This window comes from Dendropsophus ebraccatus, chromosome 7, assembly GCF_027789765.1.
Source record: "Dendropsophus ebraccatus isolate aDenEbr1 chromosome 7, aDenEbr1.pat, whole genome shotgun sequence".
Lineage (NCBI taxonomy): Eukaryota > Metazoa > Chordata > Amphibia > Anura > Hylidae > Dendropsophus > Dendropsophus ebraccatus.
The window spans coordinates 134,722,349-134,746,887 of NC_091460.1; the positions used below are offsets into that span (position 1 = coordinate 134,722,349).

General features: G+C 43.6%; 1 protein-coding gene across 1 annotated transcript in view; it reads right to left on the minus strand.

Annotated features, from left to right (window-relative positions):
- Positions 1-1,393: 1,393 nt before the first annotated feature.
- Positions 1,394-24,539, minus strand: part of TNIP3 (TNFAIP3 interacting protein 3) — a 32,853-nt gene continuing 9,707 nt past the window's right edge. The window contains exons 7-10 of the mRNA XM_069976214.1: positions 14,512-14,631; positions 9,251-9,370; positions 6,533-6,593; positions 1,394-1,670 (exon numbers count right to left, since the gene is read on the minus strand). Of these exons, the coding sequence (XP_069832315.1) occupies positions 1,636-1,670; positions 6,533-6,593; positions 9,251-9,370; positions 14,512-14,631 (336 nt within the window). The 3' untranslated portion in view covers positions 1,394-1,635. The remainder of the gene's footprint in view (positions 1,671-6,532; positions 6,594-9,250; positions 9,371-14,511; positions 14,632-24,539) is intronic.

Sequence of the window (24,539 nt, forward strand, 5' to 3'; positions counted from 1 at the left end):
TGGAATAGGGCCCTTAGGGTCTTCCCCCAAAATCGGATTTGAGAAAAAGATATCTTTTTAGAATCTCTCTCTCTCTCTCTTTTCTCTCTCTCTCTCTCTCTCTCTCTCTCTTGATAGATAGATAGATAGATAGATAGATAGATAGATAGATAGATATCTCCCTATAATTCTTGGAGTATCTTTTTGCTCATGCCATCTCATAGACTTTCTCCTTTCTCTGACACGTCCTATGCTTTTCTACTCCATGGTCCCTTTTATCTAAATTTCCATCATTTTAGCTCCATCTGTCACTGTTTTGGATACTTTTTCTCTTTTAGCCTCTTTTCTATCATTTTCACCTGTTCTTCATAACCTTTCTTTTCTCTACACCTTTTTCCTATCCAGACTATTTGGCCTAAAGACATATTTAGTTTCCAGTCCTTTAGATGTTCACTATCAAAATGCAGGTATCCATTGGCATCAATAGGCCTAAATATGTCCTTGTGTTGGTTTTTCCCTCTCTAATAAACAACAATAAATCTAAAAAGGCAGTTTAGGTCTCATCTACCATACCACTGCATTTTAAAATCTCAATTGCACAAAATGCGCACCAGATCTTTGCTCCTGTCTGCAGGAGCAAGGATCCACAGGTAGAGAATAAGAGACATAATCTTGGCCTGAGAGGAGTTAGTGGTTCCGCTCCCCTTATATAAGTTAGTTCTTTCTGCTCATCATTTTATCTACCTTATACATGATGTGTCATTAATTCTTCATTTTTGTAGATTTTTTTTTTAGTGGAATTTACACTAAAAGTCTCTTACAACTAGGCCATGTCTAAATGGAGCAAGATTAGCCCTAGGGTGCCTAGGGTAGCATGGTTTGTAAAAAAAAAAAAAAAAAAAAAATTGCCTACTTACTGTAGCTTAGAAGAAATTAGTACAGCACTTCGTGGCAATAGCGGTGGTGTACGTAGAAAGGAATATAATCCCAAACACACAGTTCATTTAAAAAAAAAAAATGGCACTCACCAAATTTGGTGAGTGCCGCTACTTACTGTAGCTGACATTGGAAAGACTGTCTCTCACTCTGGATGACCTTTGTGCTGCCATAATGGGACATCTCTGCAATATCAGTGATGAAATACATTTATTTCTTTTGGTTTGCAAGTTCTGAACAACTTTTTTGCTGTACTTTTGTTATTTTTTTTATTTTTTTTAACATGGCAGACTAGGAATGATGGATGTCACCAAGAGTGGCATCATGTCTGTGCACTCACGGTTTCCATCAGAACAGGAACCTCACACAAAGAAAATTGCAGCGTAAAGGAAGCCTTAGAAGACAAAGGTTTTCATATCCTGGCTATGCAGCTATGTTGATGTATAGCACATGTAATTTCTATTTCTGCTCACACTAATTATTGTCAGCAGCAGCATGAAGCGGGAGCGGATTATCAAGCACTGGCCATATTGCACTTTATATACTTAAATTCACTTTGACATCTATGGTTATGTCTGTTTCTGATTTTACGTAGAGAGCTAACTAAGGACTTAAAAGACAAATGTAGCATAAAGGGGACTCCCCAGCGCTTTTCATCACTTTAAAAGCTCCTCTCCGCATATGACTTGGGAGGACAGTCAGGCAGGAAGCAGTCTTGAACTATTTTGGCTTGTGGCTCTGTTTTAATGAAGGGCCTGAAAATAATAGAAAAAAAAACATTAGCTAAAGAGATGTCAAAACAACATAATAAACACAAGTGACATTCTATGTGTAAGGACTAATGTTGCTAATTTTGTCTCTTTAAAAAAATGTTTTTTTTTGTTCGGCTACAACAGGGGTAGGGAACCTTGTCTCTCCAGCTGTTGCAAAACTACAACTCCCATCATGCCTGGACAGCCAAAGCTAAAGCTTTGGCTGTCCAGGCATGATGGAAGTTGTAGCTTTGCTACAGCTGGAGAGTCAAGTTTTCCTCCCCCTGCTGTGGCCGAACAAAAAAAATAATAAAATTTTTTAAAGAGCCAAAATTAGCAACATTCCCTACCCCTGTTCTACATTGTTCTAGATGTAATTTAGTATTTTGCTCAGTGCTTATTATATACAGTACATTGTAAAAAGAAGTACAGTTTTATCTATGCAATTCACAACAGCTAAAACCTTGTCTTACACAATTGGTGCCAAATGCATAAAGATTAGAGATGAGCGAACCTGGAGCATGCTCTAATTGATCCGAACCCGAACGTTCGCCATTTGATTAGCGGTGACTGCTGAACTTGGATAAAGCCCTAAGGCTATGTGGAAAACATGGATATAGTCATTGGCTGTATCCATGTTTTCCAGACAACCTTAGAGATTTATCCAAGTTCAGCAGCCCCAGCTAATCAAATACCGAACGTTCGGGTTCGGATCGACTCAAACCCTAACCCGGTTCGCTCATCTCTAATAAAGATGAATAAGTACGTTACAGAGATGGGCGAAACAAATGTGACGATTCAGGATTCACTGTGAATTGCGCTTTTAATTTGTTGCGTTCTGCTGAGTCAATTCCCACCGATTCATTAAGGAAATTCTCAAAAAAATAAAATGGGGGATGCACATGCTGTCTGGAGCACCACTGGGCGGGAAAAAGGAATTAACCATAATCCCTGGCCCAGTCCAATGAGCTGCAGGCCCCTCTGTGATGTCAGCACCTCCTCCTCCCCCTCTATATAAGGCGGTTCGGTATTGGAGGCGGCCAGTCAGCTGTGTGTGGAGGAGAGAGCAGGATGGCAGCAGGCAGTTACAGCAGAGCAGGGAGAGACTAACAGAGTGATATAGAGACAGAGAGAAGAGGAATGGCAAAACTTGGGTGACTGGCTGGTTGACTTTTTTTTAAATTATGATTTTCCGATTTTAGACACTTTTACAACAACATGCTTTAACAAATTTGCCCTTCTGTAATAGTCCCAGTATTGTAGCTAGTATATAGTTTTTATTTTTTTTATGAAATTCGTTAAAATTCGATTTGAACAAAAATTTGCAAAGCCCTCAAAATGAATTTCCAGCTGTTTTGCTCATCTCTAGTAAGTTACAAATCTGTACAATTTAAATACTTTTACCACAGGAAGGAGGAAAACAGATACCCCCCCCCCATTGAAATGTTTTTCAGCCTATGCCTAATGCTGCAGCAACGTTAATTTACGACCAAAGATAACACAGGCACAACTCTCCATCGACTGCAGCATATATAGGGCTTCTGACAGAGAATTCTCCCTCTACAGAGGAAGAATTCTCTTTCCAAAGTGATCGCAGAGCCCCAATGGTAGCAATGGAAACCGGTAGCCTCACGCTTCCGGTTTCCTGGCTACAGAGGCCAGCAGGGGGTAGGGAGGGAAGCAGGGCGCGCGTCAGGCGTGTGGCCGTGCGACCTGCCCCCTCCCCTCTCTCTCCTGCTGCTGTAACAGCGGCAGGGGACAGAGGAGAGGGGGCAGACATAGGGGCAGACATAGCGACATCAGCTTATGGGATCATTATGATCCCATAAGCTAATGTCCAAAAACGACCTGGGCATTAATGTATCAATGACCCCAGGTCGTGAAAGGGTTAATATAGTAATACAAAATATCCACATTCAAACATACAAGATGCAGAGCTACATTATGTTTAGACTGTGCGGCATGCCTACTTACATTAATTCTATAATTGAAATCCCTAAGATGCTGCTTCTGGTTATACGAGCTAGGAGGAAGGCCATGTGATTGACTTCTCCACATAAACAAGTCTACTACAGGACTGCGGGATTTGTACTGTATCAGGTTCTGTTTATGTCAAGCACCATTCGTGTGTTGCCGTTTTATTCCATCTGTTAGACTGAACTCTATTAGACTTCACTCCCAGATTATCTTTAATTCGTCCTCCCTGGATACTGTTCTGTATGTGGTTATATATAACCTGAGTATTTTGTAATTTTTTTTCTTTTCTTTTCTGGGACATGTTACAACATTAAGCTACTTAAAGTTCTAAAAATGATTTTGGATCAGAGTCAACTCTAGGTAAACAATGACAATTCTAGGAAATGTTTTGCTTTTTCTCAGTAACAACACAGACTAAGATTAAAGGAGAAGTTCGGGCAAATGGATTTTTTATAACAAGTCCTGGGGAGGAGAAAAGAAATCACTTGTTCTTACCTCCCCCTGCTCCAGCGTTGGTGGTCATATACTGCCACTCTGGTCCCCAGTCCCCTAGCTGCTTCCTGGTCTGAGCGGGGACCCGGGTTGTGACGTTTGTGGTCCGGGGGACCAGTGATCAGAGTGGCGGTATGCAGCCATCATTGTTGGAGTGGGGGAGATAACAAGTTATTTCTTTTATCCTCCCTCTCCCCAGCACTTGTTAAAACATTGATTTGCCTGATCCTTTAACCCTTTCACGACCTGGGGTCATTGATCCCATAAGCTGATGTCCCTGTGTCTTCCCAATCTCCTCTGTCCCCTGCCGCTGTTACAATCTTGTAACAGCAGCAGGAGAGAGAAGGGAGGGGGCAGACCTCATAGGTGCGCGCCCCACACGTCCAGCCTTCCCTCCCTCCCCCTACCGGCCTCCGTACCCAGGAAACCTGAAGCCTGAGGCTTCTGGTTTCCATGGCTACCATTGGGGCTCTGCCATCACTTCGCAGAGCCCCCCTCTGTAGAGGGAGAATTCTCTGTCAGAAGCCCTGTAGATGCTGCAGTCGTGCTGACCGCAGTATCTATAGGGTTAACTCTCAGCACTGTAGCGTGGCTCCGGTGCTGAGAGTTGCGGTTCGTTCATAGGAACCTGCTGATATTTTCTGGTAGTTGCCAAAGTCTCCTTACCAAGGCTGGTCTTCTCACAGTCTTTTTATTTTTATTAAATTTAAATTTTATTATTTTATCAGACCTTCTCACAGTCTTAAGTGCTGCCATTTTACAAATAATTAATACAATACAAATATGCTAATTCACTCGTTGGGAGCACTGGGGGTGTTTCTTGGGACCCTAGTGCACCGATCGGCACTGCCTTTACAGCGGATGCTCTTGATGAATATTCCGGCCTTCCTGCTTATGCATATGCATAAGTAGGCTTGAGCGGTGGAGGTTTCGAGCAGGGGACCAAGAAATGCCACAGTGCTCCTAACAGTGGCCCTTGAGACAATGAGAAGACCGGCGTTGGTAAGAAGACTTCAAAGACTTCAGCGGCTACAGGAAACTTTGAGCAGCTTCCTACGCACAAACCTGCTGATAGCTTTTAAGTACCAGATTCATCTGACCATATGGAGTATGGAGTATATCCATCTAAAATTCTTGACTATGGGACTGGTTAGGGAGTCATCCATCCAAACCTTTGTTATTAGCAACACAGGTCTGAATAGGTTGCAAATGCTGTACTGTGTGTGACAATTAGATACAAAGCTGAATGGAGGTGAGTGGGGGAGACATAGCCATAGACCATGCTGACTTTTCCATAATCCCTTGCAGCCCGCCAATCGACTGCAAGCCACCCCCTGTGACACCACACTTCCTCCTTCAGTATTTATGCAGGTGCTCACTGCCAGCCCGCCATTAAGCTCCTGAGCTGAACACACTCAGAGTCAGAGAATGTTTGAGGAAAGTGAGGGCTGTTCTAGGCCCTACTAGGACCAAGAGAGTGCTTCTGGTGTTGCTACCTTCAACTTTCTGTCCTAGGCCTTGTGGTGTCACTAACACTTTAACTAATGCAGCCAAACCTGTTATGGGGCAAGTAAGGTCTGGGGCCTCAAATTCACTCCTCCCTTTCCTATACAGACCCATCCTTAAGACATGAACATTTTATATGTAGTAGGCGTGAATATGCAATTTTTTACAAATATTTATCAATAAGGATAACCATTACAGATCAACCTTGCCCACAAGGTGGGAAGCAGTCTGATCTGATTCTCAAAGGACCTTTTTCCACTTTACCAAATGGAAGACCTTTTGCCACGTGACCAACACAGAAGACCTTTTGCTATTTGACCAACATGGAAGACCTTTTGCCACTTGACCAACATGGAAGACCTTTTGCCACGTGACCAACACAGAAGACCTTTTGCCATTCAACCAATATGGAAGGCCCTTTGCGGCTTGACCAACATGGAAGACCTTTTGCCACTTGATCGACATGGAAGACCTTTTGCCACTTGATCAACACGGAAGACCCTTTACAACTCAACCAACATGTAAAACCCTTTGTGGTCTAGTGTGCAAGCGGGTCCACTGACACATAGGCCTGAATGTACCTTAGGTGCTGCCATGGGTCTCAGGGCAGCCAACCAAACAGCTTTCCCTGCCAAAGGGATTCATTCCACCAAGACGCACCAGACGCCTGAGAAGGATGACTTCTGAACGTTGCTGAATCAGCAAATCTACATCATAAAACAATGCTGTTCCTCAATGAAATATTGCACTGAAAATGAAGTGTGCTGTAATACACAAAACATAAACTTCCTCAGTTACTTGGAGATATTACCTCTGTATATGTCCTTTTTAGAAAGCTTTATCAAACAACATCAAGTTGAACTGTCTGTATAACACAGCTGCTTTCTTACCAGTGTCTTTCTGCTTCACATCTGGAGGAAGCTGGCTTGGAACATACCGCTGGTAATCTGGCTACACAGAATAATAAAACCTTATTACAACAATATGGACTTCATGAACACTTCAAACAAAAACTCAGCAGCAAGCTTAAAATATAAACACAGTAAAGAACTTTTTGTTTGTCGTACAGAAGTAATTTAGATCAATCCTTCTTGGCTCGACGCAAGCGCTCTTGTAGCTCATTGGGTTGTTTTCTGTTTTCCCATGAGATGTACTTTGGCTGTCTGTACCCGTCATAAACATTTTATATATACCACAAGTTGCTATCCGCAAATCACATATTGGAACAATTCATTAACACACAGAAACAAAGGAACTGTGAGAATCGGACTAGGATTGCAGACCGCCACGCAGGAAAGAGAAAAGGACTACACCTCGATGTATCTATATATTCACTCACTTACTCCATACAAATTGGAAAATGTTTAAAGGGGTTGTCCAGCAAAAATCTTTTTCTTTCAAATCAATTGGTTTCAGAAAGTTATATAGATTTGTAATTTACTTCTATTTAACCATCTCAAGTCTTCTACTACTTATCAGCTGCTGTATGTTTTGCAGGAAGTGATGTATTCTTTCCAGTCTGACACAGTGCTCTTTGCTGCCACCTCTGTCCGACACAGGAACTGTCCAGAGCAGCAGCAAATCCCCATAGAAAACATCTCCTGCTCTGGACAGTACCTGCCATGGACAGAGATGTCAGCAGAGAGCACTGTGTCAGACTGAAAATAAAACACCACTTCCTGCAGGACTTACAGCAGCTGATAAGTATGGGAAGACTTAATATTTTTAAAAAGAAGTAAATTACAAATCTATATAACTTTCTGAAACCAGTTGATTTGAAAGTTGATTACCCCTTTAAACATTTTCCAATTTTTATAGTGTAATTTATCATTGTGTTTTAATAAATAGTGAATATATAGATTAATCAGTTGATTTGAAAGAAAAAGGTTTTCGCCAGAGTACCCCTTTAATATGGGAATATTACTGACATAACGTTTGGACACAAGGGGGGACATTTATGAAAGTTGCGCCTCTGGGGTAGGCCAGATTTGCCTCTTCTCCCAGGCGTACGCCAGCTTTCTCCCGTATCTAATTTACCATGATTTTCGCCTGCTCGCAGATGGAAATCATGGCAGAAATCTATACCTGCTCAGAAACAGGTTTAGATTTCAGGCTGCTTTCACTAAGATTCGTACCCCTCTTAGTGAACCCAGTGGGGCAATTGGGAGGGCGGGGCATAATTTAAGACCAGCATATGAGTACACCTGTCTTCATAAATGTCCTCCAAGGTGAATAAGTAAGAAATGTATGAAATATTTTTTGTAAGAAGAGATCAGAGAAATTTTAAAAAAGTATTCTCCATTGATTCCTTAAAACCTAGAGCTCATGTGCACAATTCTATCAGTAAACTTAAACCCTTAAGAACCGGGCCAATTGTCACTTTTGCGTTTTCGTTTTTTCCTCCTCACCCCCCCTAAAATGGGAAGGGGGGTGATTTTCACTTTTATTGGGGAGGGGCTTTGGGACATTTTTTAAAACTTTTGTTTGTTTGTTTTTTTCTTATACATACATACATTGGATTACAAACACTGATCACTGCTATGCCATAGCATAGCAGGAATCAGTGTTATCAGCGATCTTCTGATAGAGCCTGACTGTGGCCTGTGGCCTGTGACAGACTCTATCAGAAGATTGGAGACCTGACTGCACAGAGGAAGGTAAGAGACCTCCGGCAGTCAGGCCATGCAATTGGGACCCCGCAGACACACTGCGGGGGTCCCGATCGGTAAGTGACCGGAGATGCTCCGGGTACTTACACTGCGCGATCGCAGCATTTAATGGGTTAATGGTGGGCGGCCACGCAATCACTGCAGCTTACCATTGAGGGTGAGGGCCTGGCTACAGATAGCAGCCGGTCCTCACCCACTATGGGGCAAGCTCAGCTCCTGAGCTCGCCCTATAGCCCGATACCCCAGCGTAGTGTATTCATGTAAATCTCTGCTCATCTGTGGCTAAATAGTCAGGTGGGCGGTTCTACTCAGAAAACTTGTTTGTAGGCAAAGGACATGTTCACACTACGTATAACACCGGCCGTTCTGTGACCAGGCCAGGTTACAGAATGGCCTGTTTTACTGAAGATAATCCCATCCGATACTGCAGTACCGGCCGGATGATCTTCATTTCTGGTGAATTCAGATGCGGGCGCATCAGTGTGCTCCCGCATCCCAATTCACCGCTGCACACAATAGAGCAGGCAGCCTGACATGTTCTGTGCGGCCGCTATTCAATGAATAGTGGCAGCAGAAAACTAACATGTCAGTTTTTCGTGCGGCCGGATGGAATCCCAGCCGGAGCGTATACTATGTGTATACACTCCAGCCGGGATTCCTTTCATTCCAATACAACGTATGTTTAGTATAAATCACGGCCATTGTGGCAAATTGCAACAACGGCCGTGATTTATATAAAACATACGTTATGTGAACATGGCCTAAAATTGTAAGGAAAATGTTTGAGGGATTTTGTTTTTTATGCTTTTATTTTGCAAAACACTGATACAGTATGTTATCTCTATTCCTCAGGTCAGTCAGATTACAGTAATACCTGATGTATATAATTTTTATTATGACTTACTAACTGATGTCAGAGTTCCCCTAAAAAGCTTTTACCTTGTTTTTTTGCAGCTGAATCCTTTGTTTTTGGATAGTTAGTTGCAGCTCCTCTTTTTCTTTTCTTATCATTTCTTTTTCAGCTTTTTCTTTTTTGAAGTCTTCTTCATATATCCTGACCTAAGAATGATAACATGGTTATTATTGCAAACAAAAACAAACAAAAAAAAATGCTAATTCCAGACTTTCAATGTCAGAGGTAAATTAGAAAGTTGGAAAACTTTTCATACTCAATGATTTAACTTGTATCTACTTAGAAATAGGAAACCTCCTTTGCACTGCCAAATTATCACATTCTATGCAATCAAAAAGACACAAAGCACCTTTCGCATATCCATCAGTGCTTCTATGGTGTAAAAAATTGCTTGCATGCGGGAAAGGCCTCCTCATTCCCCCTGCCATCCCTATATCTGCTGTATTGACAGCTGGGAGCTGAGCCTCAAGCAGGGTCATGTATGGGAGGGGGAGCGAGGAGGCATTTCAGCTCGTAGCAATTGGGAAAGCCTTTTAACCCCTTAAGGTCAAAGCCAATTTTCGTTTTTGCGCTTTTGCTTTTTCCATTTTATGTTTAAAAGTCCATAGCGCTTGCATTTTTTCACCTAGAGACTTATATGAGCGCTTATTTTTTGCGACACCAATTGTACTTTGTAATGACAGGCATTATTTTTATATTTTTTATATTTGCGCTGTCAAATTGAAAAAAAAAAAACGGGGGAGTTTTGCATTTACGCCGTTCGCCCTATGGTAAAACTGACTTGTTATGCATGTTCCTCAAGTTGTTACGATTACAATGATATATAACATGTATAACTTATATTGTATCAGATGGCCTGTAAAAAATTCAAACCATTGTTAACAAATATATGTTCCTTAAAATCGCTCCATTCCCAGGCTTATAGCGCTTTTATCCTTTAGTCTATGGGGCTGTGTCAGGTGTCATTTTTTGCGCCATGATGTGTTCTTTCTATCGGTACCTTGATTGTGCAAATACGACTTTTTGATCGCTTTTTATTACATTTTTTCTGGATTTGATGCGACCAAAAATGCGCAATTTTGCACTTTGGAATTTTTTTGCGGGATCGCAGCTGACTCACATTACCTCTGGCCCCAGACTCAGTGATGTGAGCGGGATCACTCTCACTGCAGCGCTCCCGCTCACATCAATAACCCTGTCAGTCAGGAATGTATATATACAGATTGCTGACGTGAGGGGGTTAAGGTTATGTTCACACATTTTTTTAATGACACGAACAGCATTTTTTTGCAATTAAAACCACGCTACGTTGTTCGCTACGGCCATGTCAATTATTTCCGTCTGTAGTGCATTAAAATCAATGCAATATTAACTGCAACAATGGCCATTGCTTTTGAGTGGCAAACAATGGCCGTTGTTCGTACATAGTGTGAACATAGCCTAAAGAGGTTTTCGGACACAATAGATTGATAAGAAAGCAGAATTCACTTGAACGGGACCTGCATATAGTTCCATTCTAATATGTAAGATCTCCACACTTTCGTATTTTCCTTTAGCTTGTTATATTGAGAGTTAATAATACTTTCTGAAAGCTTATACATACTTATACATTTTATAGTGATAGCCAGTGACCTAGCACAATATCTGATCCAAACGAAAAGAAAACTACAAACAGCATGCTCTAAGGATATAGTAATGAAACCTATGTATATTTAGACGCCAGTATATTAAACACCACAGGCAATTTAGAATATACGAACTGAAGCAACAGAAAACAAATTTCCAGAACACTATTTATAGTAAAGCGAAAAAGAAAAATGAGTAAAGACTGTGTAAAAGTGATGGGACTCTTCTTAGTTTTCTTTAATCTCTTACTATTTATATCTCTTAAAGGAGAAGTCCAGTGAAAATGTTATTAAAGTATTGTATTGCCCTCCAAAAGTTATACAAATCACCAACATACTCTTATTACAGGAAATGCTTATGAAGTGCTTTTTTCCCTGCACTTACTACTGCATCAAGGCTTCACTTCCTGGATAACATGGTGATGTCACTTCCTGGATAACATGGTGATGTCACGACCCCACTACCAGAGCTGTGTGGGCTGTGGCTTCTGGAGAGGATGATGGCAGGGGGACACTGAGGGACACAGGGCACTGGAGGGATACTGAGCTTCACCCTGCCATCATCCTCTCCAGCAGCCACAGCCCGCACAGCTCTGGGAGTCGGGTCGTGACATCATCATGTTATCCAGGAAGTGACATCACCATTTTATCCAGGAAGTAAAGCCTTGATGCAGTAGTAAGTGCAGGGAAAAAGCACTTTATGTGCATTTCCCATAATAAGTGTATATTGGTGATTTATATAACTTTTGGGGGGCAATACAATACCTTAATAAAAAAATTTTGCCGGACCTCTCCTTTAAGGCTCAGTGCACACAGAGCAAAAGTGGCGGAATTCCGCGGTACCAGGCTTCCTGCAGTCTATGGGAGGCTCGCACGCCTCCTCTTCTAGCGCTGAAGAATGAACATGTCCGTTATTCAGTGCGGAGAGAGGAGGCGTGTGAGCCTCCCATAGACTGTCAATATGGCAAGAAGGCTGGCGGCATTCCACAACTGAGAATTCCGTTGCGGAATTTCAACACTTTTGCTCCGTGTGCACGGAGCTTTAGGGCGGGTTCATACATAGCGGAATCGCAACGGATTTCACGCTGCGAGTTTTTAGCAAAATCAGCTGCGATTCCCGGTACTGTCAGTTTGAATAGGAGTACATACTCATAGTGGAATTTTTATTCCACTGCGAGTATGTACACGCTGTCCCCCTTAACCCACCACTGCCCAATGAATACTTACCTTTCTGCGCTCCAGCCTGCTTCTGTGGCTTTTTGCTCCCTGACGTCCCACTCAGCCAATAAATGGCTGTGGTGGGACAGCACACTGATTGGCTGAGCAGGACGTCAGGAAAGCAGACCGGAGTGCAGACAGGTAAGTATTCACCGGGTTAAGGGGGGCGGTGTTTTGATACTCGCAGTGGGATAAAAATTCAGCTGCGAGTATGTAAACCTATTTAAACTGACAGTACCGGGAATCGCAGCAGATTTCGCTGCAAACTTACAGAGTGAAATCAGCTGATTCTGCTATGTGTGATCCCACCCTAAAACAGTTTTTGGTACAAAAAAAAAAATAAACAAAATAATGTATTGATCAGCAATATGCTTCCATAAGCAATCATTTTTTTTAGGCCTCCCATATACATGTACATGTGTAACGGAAAAGCAAGCACTATGTGGCATATGACGTTACAGGTGTCACATTGTAATGGTCTCCGGTGCTAATTCACAAGTGTTGGAAAGAATTAGCACTACTAATGCACTGAATGCAATGTTAGCCGGTGGCAGCCTAACAGCGTGCTCCTTACATATGTTGGCAATATGACTATAATGAGATGCCAGATGTGTAGCGTTCTGTTAACTGTGCCTCACCTAGTGTCCAAGGTAAAGCAATGTATTTTGATGTGGCTGACATATTTGGAGTAACATAAACAACTAATAGTGCGTTTACACGGAACGATTATCGTTCGAATTTTCACGATAACGATCGCATTTGAGCGATAATTGGCTTGTGTAAACACAGCGAACGATCAAGCGATGAGCGAGAAATCATTCATTGTGATCTTTTATCATGTTCTCAAATCGTCGTTGGTCGTTTGCTGAAAATTCCCAGATCGATTCGTCTTAACAGTCTTTCACCGATTAACCCTATGTGTGAGATGGGCTTAAAGGACAACTCCGGCGAAAAAATTTTTTGGCTTATTTAACACACATTACAAAGTTATATAACTTTGTAATGTGGTTAAATACCCGGTCTGGCCCCCTTCCCCCACTTTCCGACTCCCCGACCCCCCACCCCGGAAGTTAAAGAATATATACATTACCTATTACGGTCGTCACGGTCCTCTTCTCTGGTGTCGGGTGATGTCAGAGCTGGGGGCGGTCCGGGTCTTCTTCCTCCTCGGCGTCTTCATTGAGAGTGAATGGGAGAGAAAAGGCTGCTGGTGCACATGCGCACCAGCAGCCTTTTCATTGGCTGGAGCGCATCACATGGCTTCCAGCTTGCTCAGCCCTGATTGGCTGAGCTTGCTGGAAGCCATGTGATGCGCTCCAGCCAATGAAAAGGCTGCCGGTGCGCAAGCGCGCTGGCAGCCTTTTCTCTCTCATGGACCCGGAAGAAGGAGACATCGCTGGACGGCGGACGCAGGTGACGGTGAGGCGGACGGCGGCCGAATGGAGTGGCGATCGTCACCGGAGGGATGGTGAGTATGGTGCCTGTGTGTGTCTGTGTTTTTTTTTTTTTTGGGGGGTCCCGCCGGAGTTGTCCTTTAAGCGATCTTAAAACGATCGCAATAACGATGTATTGTTTCGTCTAAATGCTGATTGTTATAATAAACACATTGTTACTTTGAAATTGTTAATCGTTTGATTTGCCGAATTATCGTTCTATGTATACGGGTCCGGATCACGGAACGGACGGTCTCTGAAAAGATCATTCACTGCAGTACCGGCCGGATGATCTTTGCCGCCACAGAATTCTGATGCAGGTGCATCCGTGCGCGCCCGCATCAGAACTTCCCACAGCACACTACATAAAAGTACGGCCGTTGTTGCCGTCGGCAACAACGGCCGTACTTTATGCGCTTGTGAACACTGCCCTATCTGCTATGGGATGCCGACCCCCAAATAACTGACATGTCAGTTTTCTGTGGCCGCAATTCAGTGAATTGTGCCCGCAGAAAGCTCTGTAAGTTCACACAATGAAGCGAGCAGCTCCGGCCGCTTGCTCTATTGTTTGCTATGGGGAGTTCTGATGCGGGCGCACGCTGATGCACCCGCATCAGAACACTACGGCCATAAAGACCATCCGGGATGATCTGTGCAGAGACCGGCTGCTCTGTGATCCGGCCGGGGTCACGAAATGGCCGGTCTCTTACAGAGTGTGAACATGGCCTCATACAGTACATATATATATATATATATATATATATATATATATATATATATACCCTAATACATCATGGAGTACTATGATTTTGGTGTTTCGCGATAGGGCAGAAGTGAAACTACAATGAGTGTGGGTTTTTTTTTATGAAAATAACAAAAGAACACCAGAAAACTAACATATACATGTAGGCATAGTACATACAATGCAAAATCAGGATAATTAAAAAATTTCAAAAAGGTTAAAAACTCATAATAACCCTTATATTGAGAGAATTTCCTCTTCACTGTTACCTGATGCATAAGAACTTCATTTTTAATTTTAAAGTCTTCAGAAGTCATAGCTTGTAAAGATGGATTTACTGTTGTACTTATGGAATCAATTTTGCCTTTAGTCGTCACCTGTAAAAGGACCTAAGAAAAAAAAAACACATCAAATCAATTCTGCTTATCAGTTCCCATTCGCTTTGACAGATGCTAGCACCCATGATGGACCCCAATGACATGGGGCACGGCTGACACGCTAATTGTTTCTACAGGAATAATATGATGGAATCCTACCGACTTTGAATGCAGGTGTGAAAATAGTCATGTAGTTTACGTTTTGTGTTAAATATTTTCCTTTACATCAATAGTAAAAAAAAAAAAAAGTTAAATTTTGTAGAATCCACTATGACACCTTCTCCCCGTCCCAGCACTTCAACACGGTACTATTGACCCAAATCAAAGTTATTGGTTAACAGTAAGTACTATATTTGAAAGGTTCAATAATTTTTTTATCTGTTTTTGGAAAAAACGGATGAAAAAATGGATGCTTTTGTGTGCATCCATTTTGATCCGTTTTTTTCCATTGACTTCCATTATAAAAAAGGATACAAATGGACCCGTTTTCTTAATGTACACCTAAACATGGTCGACCACGTTTTTGTGTACAATATAAAAACGGATGCAATTAGATCCTTTTTATTTATAATTGAAGTCAATGGAAAAACTAATCAAAAGTTAACCCCTTAAGGACAGAGCCTGAAATGGCCTTAATGACAGAGACAAATTTTATGAATATGACCAGTGTCACTTTAGTCATTAATACCTTCGGGATGCTTTTACCTATCCGGCTGATTCTGAGATTGTTTTCTCGTGACATATTGTACTTTACATTTCTGGTAAATTGGAGTCGATACTCATAACAAATCTTTATGAAAAAAACCCAAATAATGTGAAAAAATGTGAAAAAATGCATTTTTCCAACTTTGAAACTTTTTTGCGTATACAGAAAGTGGTTATACCACATAAATTATATATTAAATAGCATTAGCAACATGTCTACTTTATGTTGGCGGCATTTATTAAACTATTTTTCATTTTTTTTACACAATAGGAAGCTTAAAACATTAGCAGCAAATTTCCAAATTTTCAGTAAAATTTCAAAATCAGATATTTTTAGGGACCTGTTCAGGTTTAAAGTGTATTTGAGGGGCCTGTATGTTAGAAAGCCCCACAAAGCACCCCATTTCAGAAACTGCACCCCCCAAACTCTGCAAAAGCACATCCAGAAAGTGTTTTAACCCTTTAGGGGAGTCACAGAAATAAAAGCTAAGTGTGTAAGGAATTTGAAAATTTTAATTTTCTGTGCAGAGATTTTATTGTAATCCAATATTTTTCATAATTATAAACCTATTACCAGAGAAATGCACCCCAATAATTATTGCCCCGTTTCTGCAGTTTATAGAAATACCCCATATGTGACCCTATTGCGCTATTTGACGCAACCACAAGCCTCAGATATAAGGGAGCGCCTAGTGAATTTCAACGCCTCCGTTATATTTGGTCATTTTTGACTGTACCACTTCAGGTTGGCAGAGGCTCTGGGGTGCCAAAACCTAAAAAACACCCCTAAAGGGACACCATTTAGAAAACTACACCACTCAAGGAATGTAACAAGGGGTGCGGTGAGCATCTGGACCCCACAGGTGCTTCACAGATTTTCCGAACAATATGGCGTGAAAAAAGAAAAATTTATTTTTTACACTAAAACGTTGTTCTAGCCTTCAATTTTTCATTTTCTTAAAGGGATAAGAGGCAAAAAAAGACAAAAAATGTGTAGCGCAGTTTCTCCCGAGTACGGAAATACCCCACATGTGGCAATAGAGTGCCATGTGGGCGCAGGACGAGCCTCCAAAGGGAAGGAGCGCCAATTGGCTTTTGGAAGCTGAATTTCACTGAAAAGGATTTCAAGGGCCATGTCGCATTTACAGAGCCCTCGTGCTGCCAAGACACTGGAAACCCCCCACAAGTGATTCCATTCTGGAAACTACACCCCTCAAGGAATCTAACAAGGGGGGCAGTGAGCATATGGACCCCACTGGTGACGGGCACAAATGTGGAACAATGTGACGTGAAAGTGAAAAATTTCATTTTTTCACTTTCATGGCACAAATGTGCCCGTCATCAAGGGGTCCATATCCTCACTGCACCCCTTGTTAGATTCCTTGAGGGGTGCAGTTTCCAGAATGGGGTCACTTGTGGGGGGTTTCCAGTGTTTTGGCAGCACGAGGGCTCTGTAAATGCGACATGGCGTTCATCATCCATTCTAGCCAAATCCAACCTCCAAAATCCAAATGGCGCTCCTTCCCTTCGGAGGCTTGCCCTGCGCCCACATGGCGCTTTATGTCCACATGTGGGGTATTTACGGACTCGGGGGAAATTGCTCTACACATATTGCGTGTTTTTTTCTCTTTTAACCCCTTGTGAAAATGATAAATTCAAGGCTAAACCAACATTATAGTGTAAAAAATGTAATATTTCATTTTCACGCCACATTGTTCCACATTTGTGCCCGTCACCAGTGGAGTCCATATGCTCACTACACCCCTTGTTACATTCCTTGAGGGGTGTAGTTTCCATAATGGGGTCACTTGTGGGGGGTTTCAACTGTCTTGGCAACACAGAGGCCTTTTGAATGCAACATGGCCCCACAAAATCCATTCCATCCAAATCCAGCCTTCAAAAACGAAATGGTGCTCCTTCCCTTCGGAGGCTTACCCTGCACCCGCATGGCGCTTTATGTCCACATGTGGGGTATTTACGGACTCGGGGGAAATTGCGCTACTCATTTTGTTTTTTTTCTCCTCTTTTAACCCCTTGTGAAAATGATATATTCAAGGCTAAACCAACATTATAGTGTAAAAAATGTAATATTTCATTTTCACGCCACATTGTTCCACATTTGTGTCCGTCACCAGTGGGGTCCATATGCTCACTACACCCCTTGTTACATTCCTTGAGGGGTGCAGTTTCCATAATGGGGTCACTTGTGGGGGGTTTCAACTGTCTTGGCAACACAGGGGCCTTTTGAATGCAACATGGCCCCTCGAAATCCATTCCATCCAAATCCAGCCTTCAAAAACCAAATGGCGCTTCTTCCCTTCGGAGGCTTACCCTGCACCCGCATGGCGCTTTATGTCCACATGTGGGGTATTTCCGTACTCAGGGGAAATTGCTCTACACATTAAATGGTTTTTTTTATCTTTTAACCCCTTGTGAAAATGAAAAAACATGACAAGATTAATAATTTAGAGTAAAAATTTTACAAAAATTACACTAAATGTTGGTCTAGCCTTGATTTTTTTTCCATTTCCACAAGGGGTTAAAAAAGAAAATGAACACAAAACGTGTAGGGTAGTGTCCCCTGAGTACGAAAATACCCCACATGTGGGCATAATGTGCCATATGGGCACAGGGCAAGTCACCAAAGGGACAGAGCGCCATTTAGAGGCTGGAATGGAGGATGGAGGCCATGTCGCAATTACAAAGCTCCTGTGCTGCCAGGACAGTAGAAACCCCCGACAAGTGACCCCATTCTGGAAACTACACCCCATAAGGAATCTAACAAGGGGTGCAGTGAGCATATGGACCCCACTGGTGACGGGCACTTACGTAGAACATGTGCCAAGAAAATAAAAAATACAATTTTTTTCATTTTCACGTCCCAAATGTGGCCGTCACCAGGGGGCCATATCCCAGCTGCCCCCCTTCTTAGATTCCTTATGGGGTGTAGTTTCCAGAATGGGGTCACTTGTGGGGGGTTTCTACTGTCCTGGCCGCACAGAGGCTTTGTAATTGCATCATGGCATCCTCTAATGGGAATGGCGGCCATACCTACTTAGCTGGGGAAAAGGGACAATTCTAATTTATTTGGGGGTATTAGGCCAATTATTAGTTTATAAGGTTGGAAATGACAGGTGTCCATCAAATTCAACCTGTGTTGATCCAGAGGAAGGCAAAAACCCCTCGTGAGGCAGACGACAGTAGCCTCATCACAGGAGAAAAATTCCTTCCCGACTCCATAATGGCGATCAGAATAATCCCCGGACCAACGTGACCCCTGAAATAGGAATAAGGGACAGAATTTAGATAATGTAGAACCCCAATGACGTGTGGTGCGCCTTGGAGCGATCCAGTATGCAGAGGCCGGGGGGATCAGGACAGGTGTCACACGGGAAAATGGCGTCCTTCCTGATCCCCCTGTTACCCCACACTCTGCACTTCTTCTGGGGTCTCCTGTTCTCCAGTGTGGGGGACGTCACCTGGAAAATGTTGTCCTGGTGCGATACGGGGTCCCTCATATCCAGAAGCGCTGGGTCCGCTCCATGGCTACTAAATATTAGGGCGCTATTACTACTTCTGATATTTACGGATCGTGCCACAAGCTACAGGGCAGCGAGGGACCGGAAGAGGGGGTGCTGGTATAAAAGTTATCCCCGTACAGGTGGTGACCTTTATCCAGCAGTGGGAAGATCAGTTCCCGGACGACCTTCCCACTAACTCCAAGGATGGGGGGGGGGAGGGGGCATCTGGGGGCTGGATTCGGGTGTCCCTTCCTACATACACTCTAAGGGTACATGCACACTGCGGAATCGCGACAGATAACCCTTTGTGCATTCCGCAGCTGGCACCCACCGGTGGACTGATGCAGGCGCACGTCTCCACACGTGTCATAGACTCCATTCTATGCACGGACGGATTCCGCTCTCCGTCCAACGTGTTCATTCTTTGGATGGACGACGGATTCCGCCCGTGCATAGAATGGAGTCTATGACACGGGTAGAGAAATGCGCCCGCATCAGTCCTCCGGTGGGTGCCAGCTGCGGAATGCACAAAGGGTTATCCTTCGCCATTCCGCAGTGTGCACGTACCCGAAATCTGTAAGAGTACCCTGAGGTACGCTCACAGAGTTTGTAGAATTTCACATCATACCGTCATCTCTTATTGGGACGGTACTGGCAGAAAAGACGTGTCTGGGGGGCAGTGTACGCTACGCTACCCCCCAGACATGTCATTGGAGGATGAGGATGAATGGAGGAAAGAAGGATCCCCCCCATTCATCCTCACTGGCTGTTTCGGTGTCGGAGGCAATAATAACGTATCCCTCTGACGCCGAAAACACCCTGGGGGCCATTTTTATACGGGGATTGGTATATGGGGTATGTAGTGGTGTAGTGTCAAACTTTATTCAATGTAGTGTGGTGTAATGTAGTGTTTTTTACGTGTTTTTTTACAGTAAGTATAAAAAAAAAAACCTACGCCAACAAAGGAGTTGCTGATAAATGTCGCACTTATGTGCGGCACTTATAAGCAGACCGTGGCAGTAGGATATAGAAAAAAAACACCCTACGCCAAAAAGGAGGAGTTGCTGATTAGCAGCGCACTTTCGTGCGATGCTGATCAACACTCAGCGGCGATAGGGTGCGGAAAATAGAAAAAAAAAAAAATTGGAAAAAAAAACAACCTTTTTCTACATTCTGAATATCCCTGTAGCTGCTGATAAGTGTATTACACATATCAGCCGCTAGGGGGCAGCAGAGCGCAAAATCCGGAAAATGACGAGGCTGGAGCCGAAAATAGCCGAAAGAAGACGACGAGGACCGCCGGAAAGACCCGAAGACCGAACGGAATGACGGAGGACGCCGCGAACCCGGAAGACGCCGATCAGGAGCCCGGGACAGGTGAGTAATGTACAAATACCCGCTCTGGACCCCTCCGCTACCTAGCTGAGGGGTCCAGGGCAGGTATTTACTATATTGTGGGACTCTGATCGCCGTGCCACCGGCCCGATCGCCGTGAACGGCCGGCCGGCCGTTCACGGCGATCGGGCCGGTGGCACGGCGATCACCATTACTTTTTACAGTAATGGCGGTCGGTGCCGTCCTCGGACAGCACCGACCGCCATTTTTTTCCGGGTCATCGGGTCACCGATGACCCGGAAAGGTTCCGATCGCCACTATTGGCTGATCTGAATTGATCAGCCTATAGCGGCGATCGTAAGCACGGGGGGTGTTAACCACCCCCCGTGCCGTGAAGCTAAGATGGCCTGCTATGATTTATAGCAGGCCATCTTCCCCGACCGCTGTGTGTGAACACGCAGCGATCGGGGAAACATCGGGCGTACCCATACGCCCGTTTGCGTTAAAGCCCAGGCAACGGGGGCGTATGGGTACGCCCGATGTCGTTAAGGGGTTAAAGAGGTTTTCCAGGATTTTTATGTTTTTTCAAAAATCATCTAGCATTATTGCCTAAGTCAAGACAAACCTCCCCATATACATTTTTCTTCTCTATCAGCTTCTCTTGAGATGAAAAAGCTCTTTTTATATCTTGCATTGTTTGTTTACAAGCTGCTCTGTCTGTTTACATATGCAGCACACCCAGTGGCCAGAGTTGGAATTGCAGTGTATAACAAGGTAATCAAATACCTCATGTGCTGCAGCCTCAGGCCAGGTTCACACTATGTAAAAACAATGTCCGTATTTCATAACAATGGCCGTAGTTGTTATGAAATGCGAGCGTTGTTTTTAAGTAGTGTGAACCTGGCCTAGGCATAGAATTAGATCTATTTTTTTGGACTATTTTCCTCCTGCTTCCACAGCTTCTGCCTATGGTGCAATGGTAAGTGTCAGGATTACTGTGCTCACTGAATGGTTCGGGTCTGGTGACAGAGTTTGAGTTTATTTTTTCCCCCCCGTCTTAGGGCCCGTTAACACCATAATGCTTAGCACAAGCCATCATTGGAGTAAGAAAGGCGGGATTGTCCGCTGCAGAATGCCGCCAGCCTCCGTCTCATAATGACGCTCTATGGAAGGCGCGCACCGCTCCTCTCCCCGCGCTGAAAAATGAACATGTTCATTCTTCAGCGCCATGAAATGCAGGGCGCACCTCCCATAGAGCGTCATTATGAAACGGAGGCTGGCGGCATTCTGCAGCGGACAATCCCGCCTTTCTTACTCCAATGATGGCATGTGCTAAGCATTATGGTGATTATATTTCCTCTGCAAAGGAGGCTCCACAGGCAGAGGCTGGAGAAGCTGGAGGAACATAGACCATAACAGTGTTCTGCCACACAGAGACCCTCTCCACCCCTGTCCCGACCTCCTCCCTCCACAGACATAGGAGGACACCAGCAGCAGCTCTATCTATAGGAAGGTTTACACTGACATCACATGAGTCCTGTGTGTGTGTGTGGAGGGGGAGGGGTGGCTTAGGACGGGGTGGAGATGAGCTCTGATGAGCTGCTATCAGATCGGCAGCAGCACAGACACACAGCATCTCCCTCTCAGGGTGACTCTCACTGCTCCTGCTCTGGAAGGGATACAGCCTGCTGCAGCAGAGTGTGATTCCCTCTGGAGACGGAGAGACACTGTGGATGTCTGTGCTGCTGCCGAGAGCCAATCAGAAAGCATCAACACCTGAGTCCCTCCCCCTCTCCACACACAGGACTCAGCAGCGTCTAGCTCTATCAGAGGACACATTGCAGACACAGGAGTGACGTCACCGAACCGGAAACACTGTGTTTCTGGTCTGGGATGTGACAGGAAGTCAGAAGCTCAGGAGCAGGCAACTCACGTGACCAGCAGGGGGATCTCCTAGAGCTGACAAGTAATGTTAGGGAAGTATATTAGAAAAGGGTTAACCTTGGTTAACCCTTTCCTAATACCAAAAATAAATTTTTCCTGGAAAACCCCTTTAAGCACACAAACTCTTCAGTTTTTCCATCAGTTTTTTGTAAAAACCGATGAAAAAAAAAAGTAGTGTGAACCCAGCCTTAGTAGAGATGAGCAAACCTTTATAGATTTTTTGTCTTTGTGTATACCGGACAGGTGAATTTCTACCCATAACCTAGAACCATTTTGGCTCATTTTACCATTTTTTTTTTTTATTTTTTTTTTTTTATTGGAACTGGATATCCCATTCTCTGACTAAGGTGTTGCTAAGTTGTATGTCATAAGCAATTTTTTTTGGAGAAGACAGGGCCGTACGAGACAAGGGGCTGTTACATAATAACCACCACTACCACCATTTTTGTGCCTGTCCAGCGGCAGATTGACGGATCCCGGCCTCCGGGATCTCCTGTGCTGCCAGTGTTATGACCCGGCTGATTGACAGCCCACTCAGCCAGTCAGTGACTGGGGCAGGACACCTCTCCAGTCACTGACTGGCTAAGTGGCCAGTCCATGGCATTTTCCCGCGAATTGTGACGTCATCACATCTCAGGGGAAAATACCTTTGGTTGGGGGTCCCGGATGGGCACGGGAGAGGTAAGTAGTTGTTCCTTATGATGTTCCCCTCTACATCTGCTGGATTTTAAAATAAAAAAAATGGTGGACTTCTTTAATTATTAGGGATATAAATGAACATGCTGGCTAAGTGCTAGTCTAACTTTTAGGGTGGTTATAAGGTTGAGCTACATTTTATTTGCTGTATTTTGCCAAGATATTTAGTCTGTAAGGACAGGCTAGGTACCTGTGGGGGTAGTCTTTGAGTTCCCTTGTTAGGATGGGTGCTCCGATTAGGCAGGGATATGCTCAAACCCAATAGGGCATTTTTAGTGTTGTATTTTTTTTTTTAATTTACCCTTTTAGAACAATACCAAAAATAATAGGATAAAAGCCGGCAATCCAGGGATACGTCCAAAATTTGGTTTTTATTAAATCTTTACATGCAACAATAACAAACTCAGCGACAGAGTCTGAGGCGTTTCAGCCTCTCAACTTTACCGAAACGCATCAGATTCTGTGGCTGATTTTGTTATTTTTGCATGTAAAGATTTAATAAAGACTGAATTTTTGACATATCCCAGGATTGCCGGCTTTTATCCTATCGTTTGTTATCCTATCGTTTTGTTGCCGTTCTCCAGGTGTGGTGAGCTGAATAATCCTTTACTTTGAATACTAAAAAGAATGTTATGTTAATCTGGACATCTTTTTCAGACCAGTGGTAATGTTTTTTTATTATTTCTGGTATTGTGTCTGGTTTGCAAAAACTATTAAAATTCTTTGTATCTGTGAGTGACAGGAGGAAAGTAGTTAAGCTTTGCACGTCTCAGGATTATATGTCATCTAAGGACTGGGTAGAGATTGCAGTCTCAATCATGTATGCTAAGTTTCCTGAGGAAGTCTTTGTGGTTTACCAGATCGTTTTAGCCGCTACCTCCTACTACAATTTAGTTTCTAGTTTCAATTTAAGAAAGCTAGTATGCAGGTAATAGCGTTCTCTGTAACAAACTTATTCTATACAATCCAAGGGTAGGGATTACAAAAACATCACAGACCATAACTCAAGTGAAATTTATTTGTTCACTCCCTTAAAACACTTAAAGTGACACTGTCACCTCCTTTTTGCATTCTGACATCGCTACACAGGTGTAAAAGGTAAATTTAGCATTTTTCATACCTTATTTTATATCATACGTCGTGGTGCTCAAGTAAAAAGTCATCTTTTATCAACTGCAGATTGTGTTAAGTGGGTGGGGCCTCACGGCATTAGCACCACTTAGCCCGGCCCACAATGCCACAGTTAGCCCCGCCCCCTCGCTGGCCATTGGAACAGGCTGGCCGAAAGGTCTAGACTCCACCCCCTTTACGTCGGCCAACCAATGGGCGTCAAGGGGGCGGGACAAACGGTTACACCTGTGTAGAGATTTCAGAATGCAAAAAGGGTGTGACAGTGTCACTTTAAAGTGACTCTGTACCCACAATCTGACCCCCCCCCCCCCCAAAACCACTTGTACCTTGAGATAGCTGCTTTTAATCCAAGACCTGTCCTGGGGTCCGTTCGGCAGGTGATGCAGTTATTGTCCTAAAAAACAACTTTTAAACTTGCAGCCCTGTGTCAAATTGGCGTGGCCTAGAGTGTGTGTGTCCTAGGCTTGCACCACCTCTCAGTCCCTCCTTCCCGCCCTCCTCATCATTAGGAATGCCCCAGGCAGTATTTCTCCTTTTAATCACTTGTGTGAACACTGCACATGGGCCTTAACGATCCAGCACATGTGC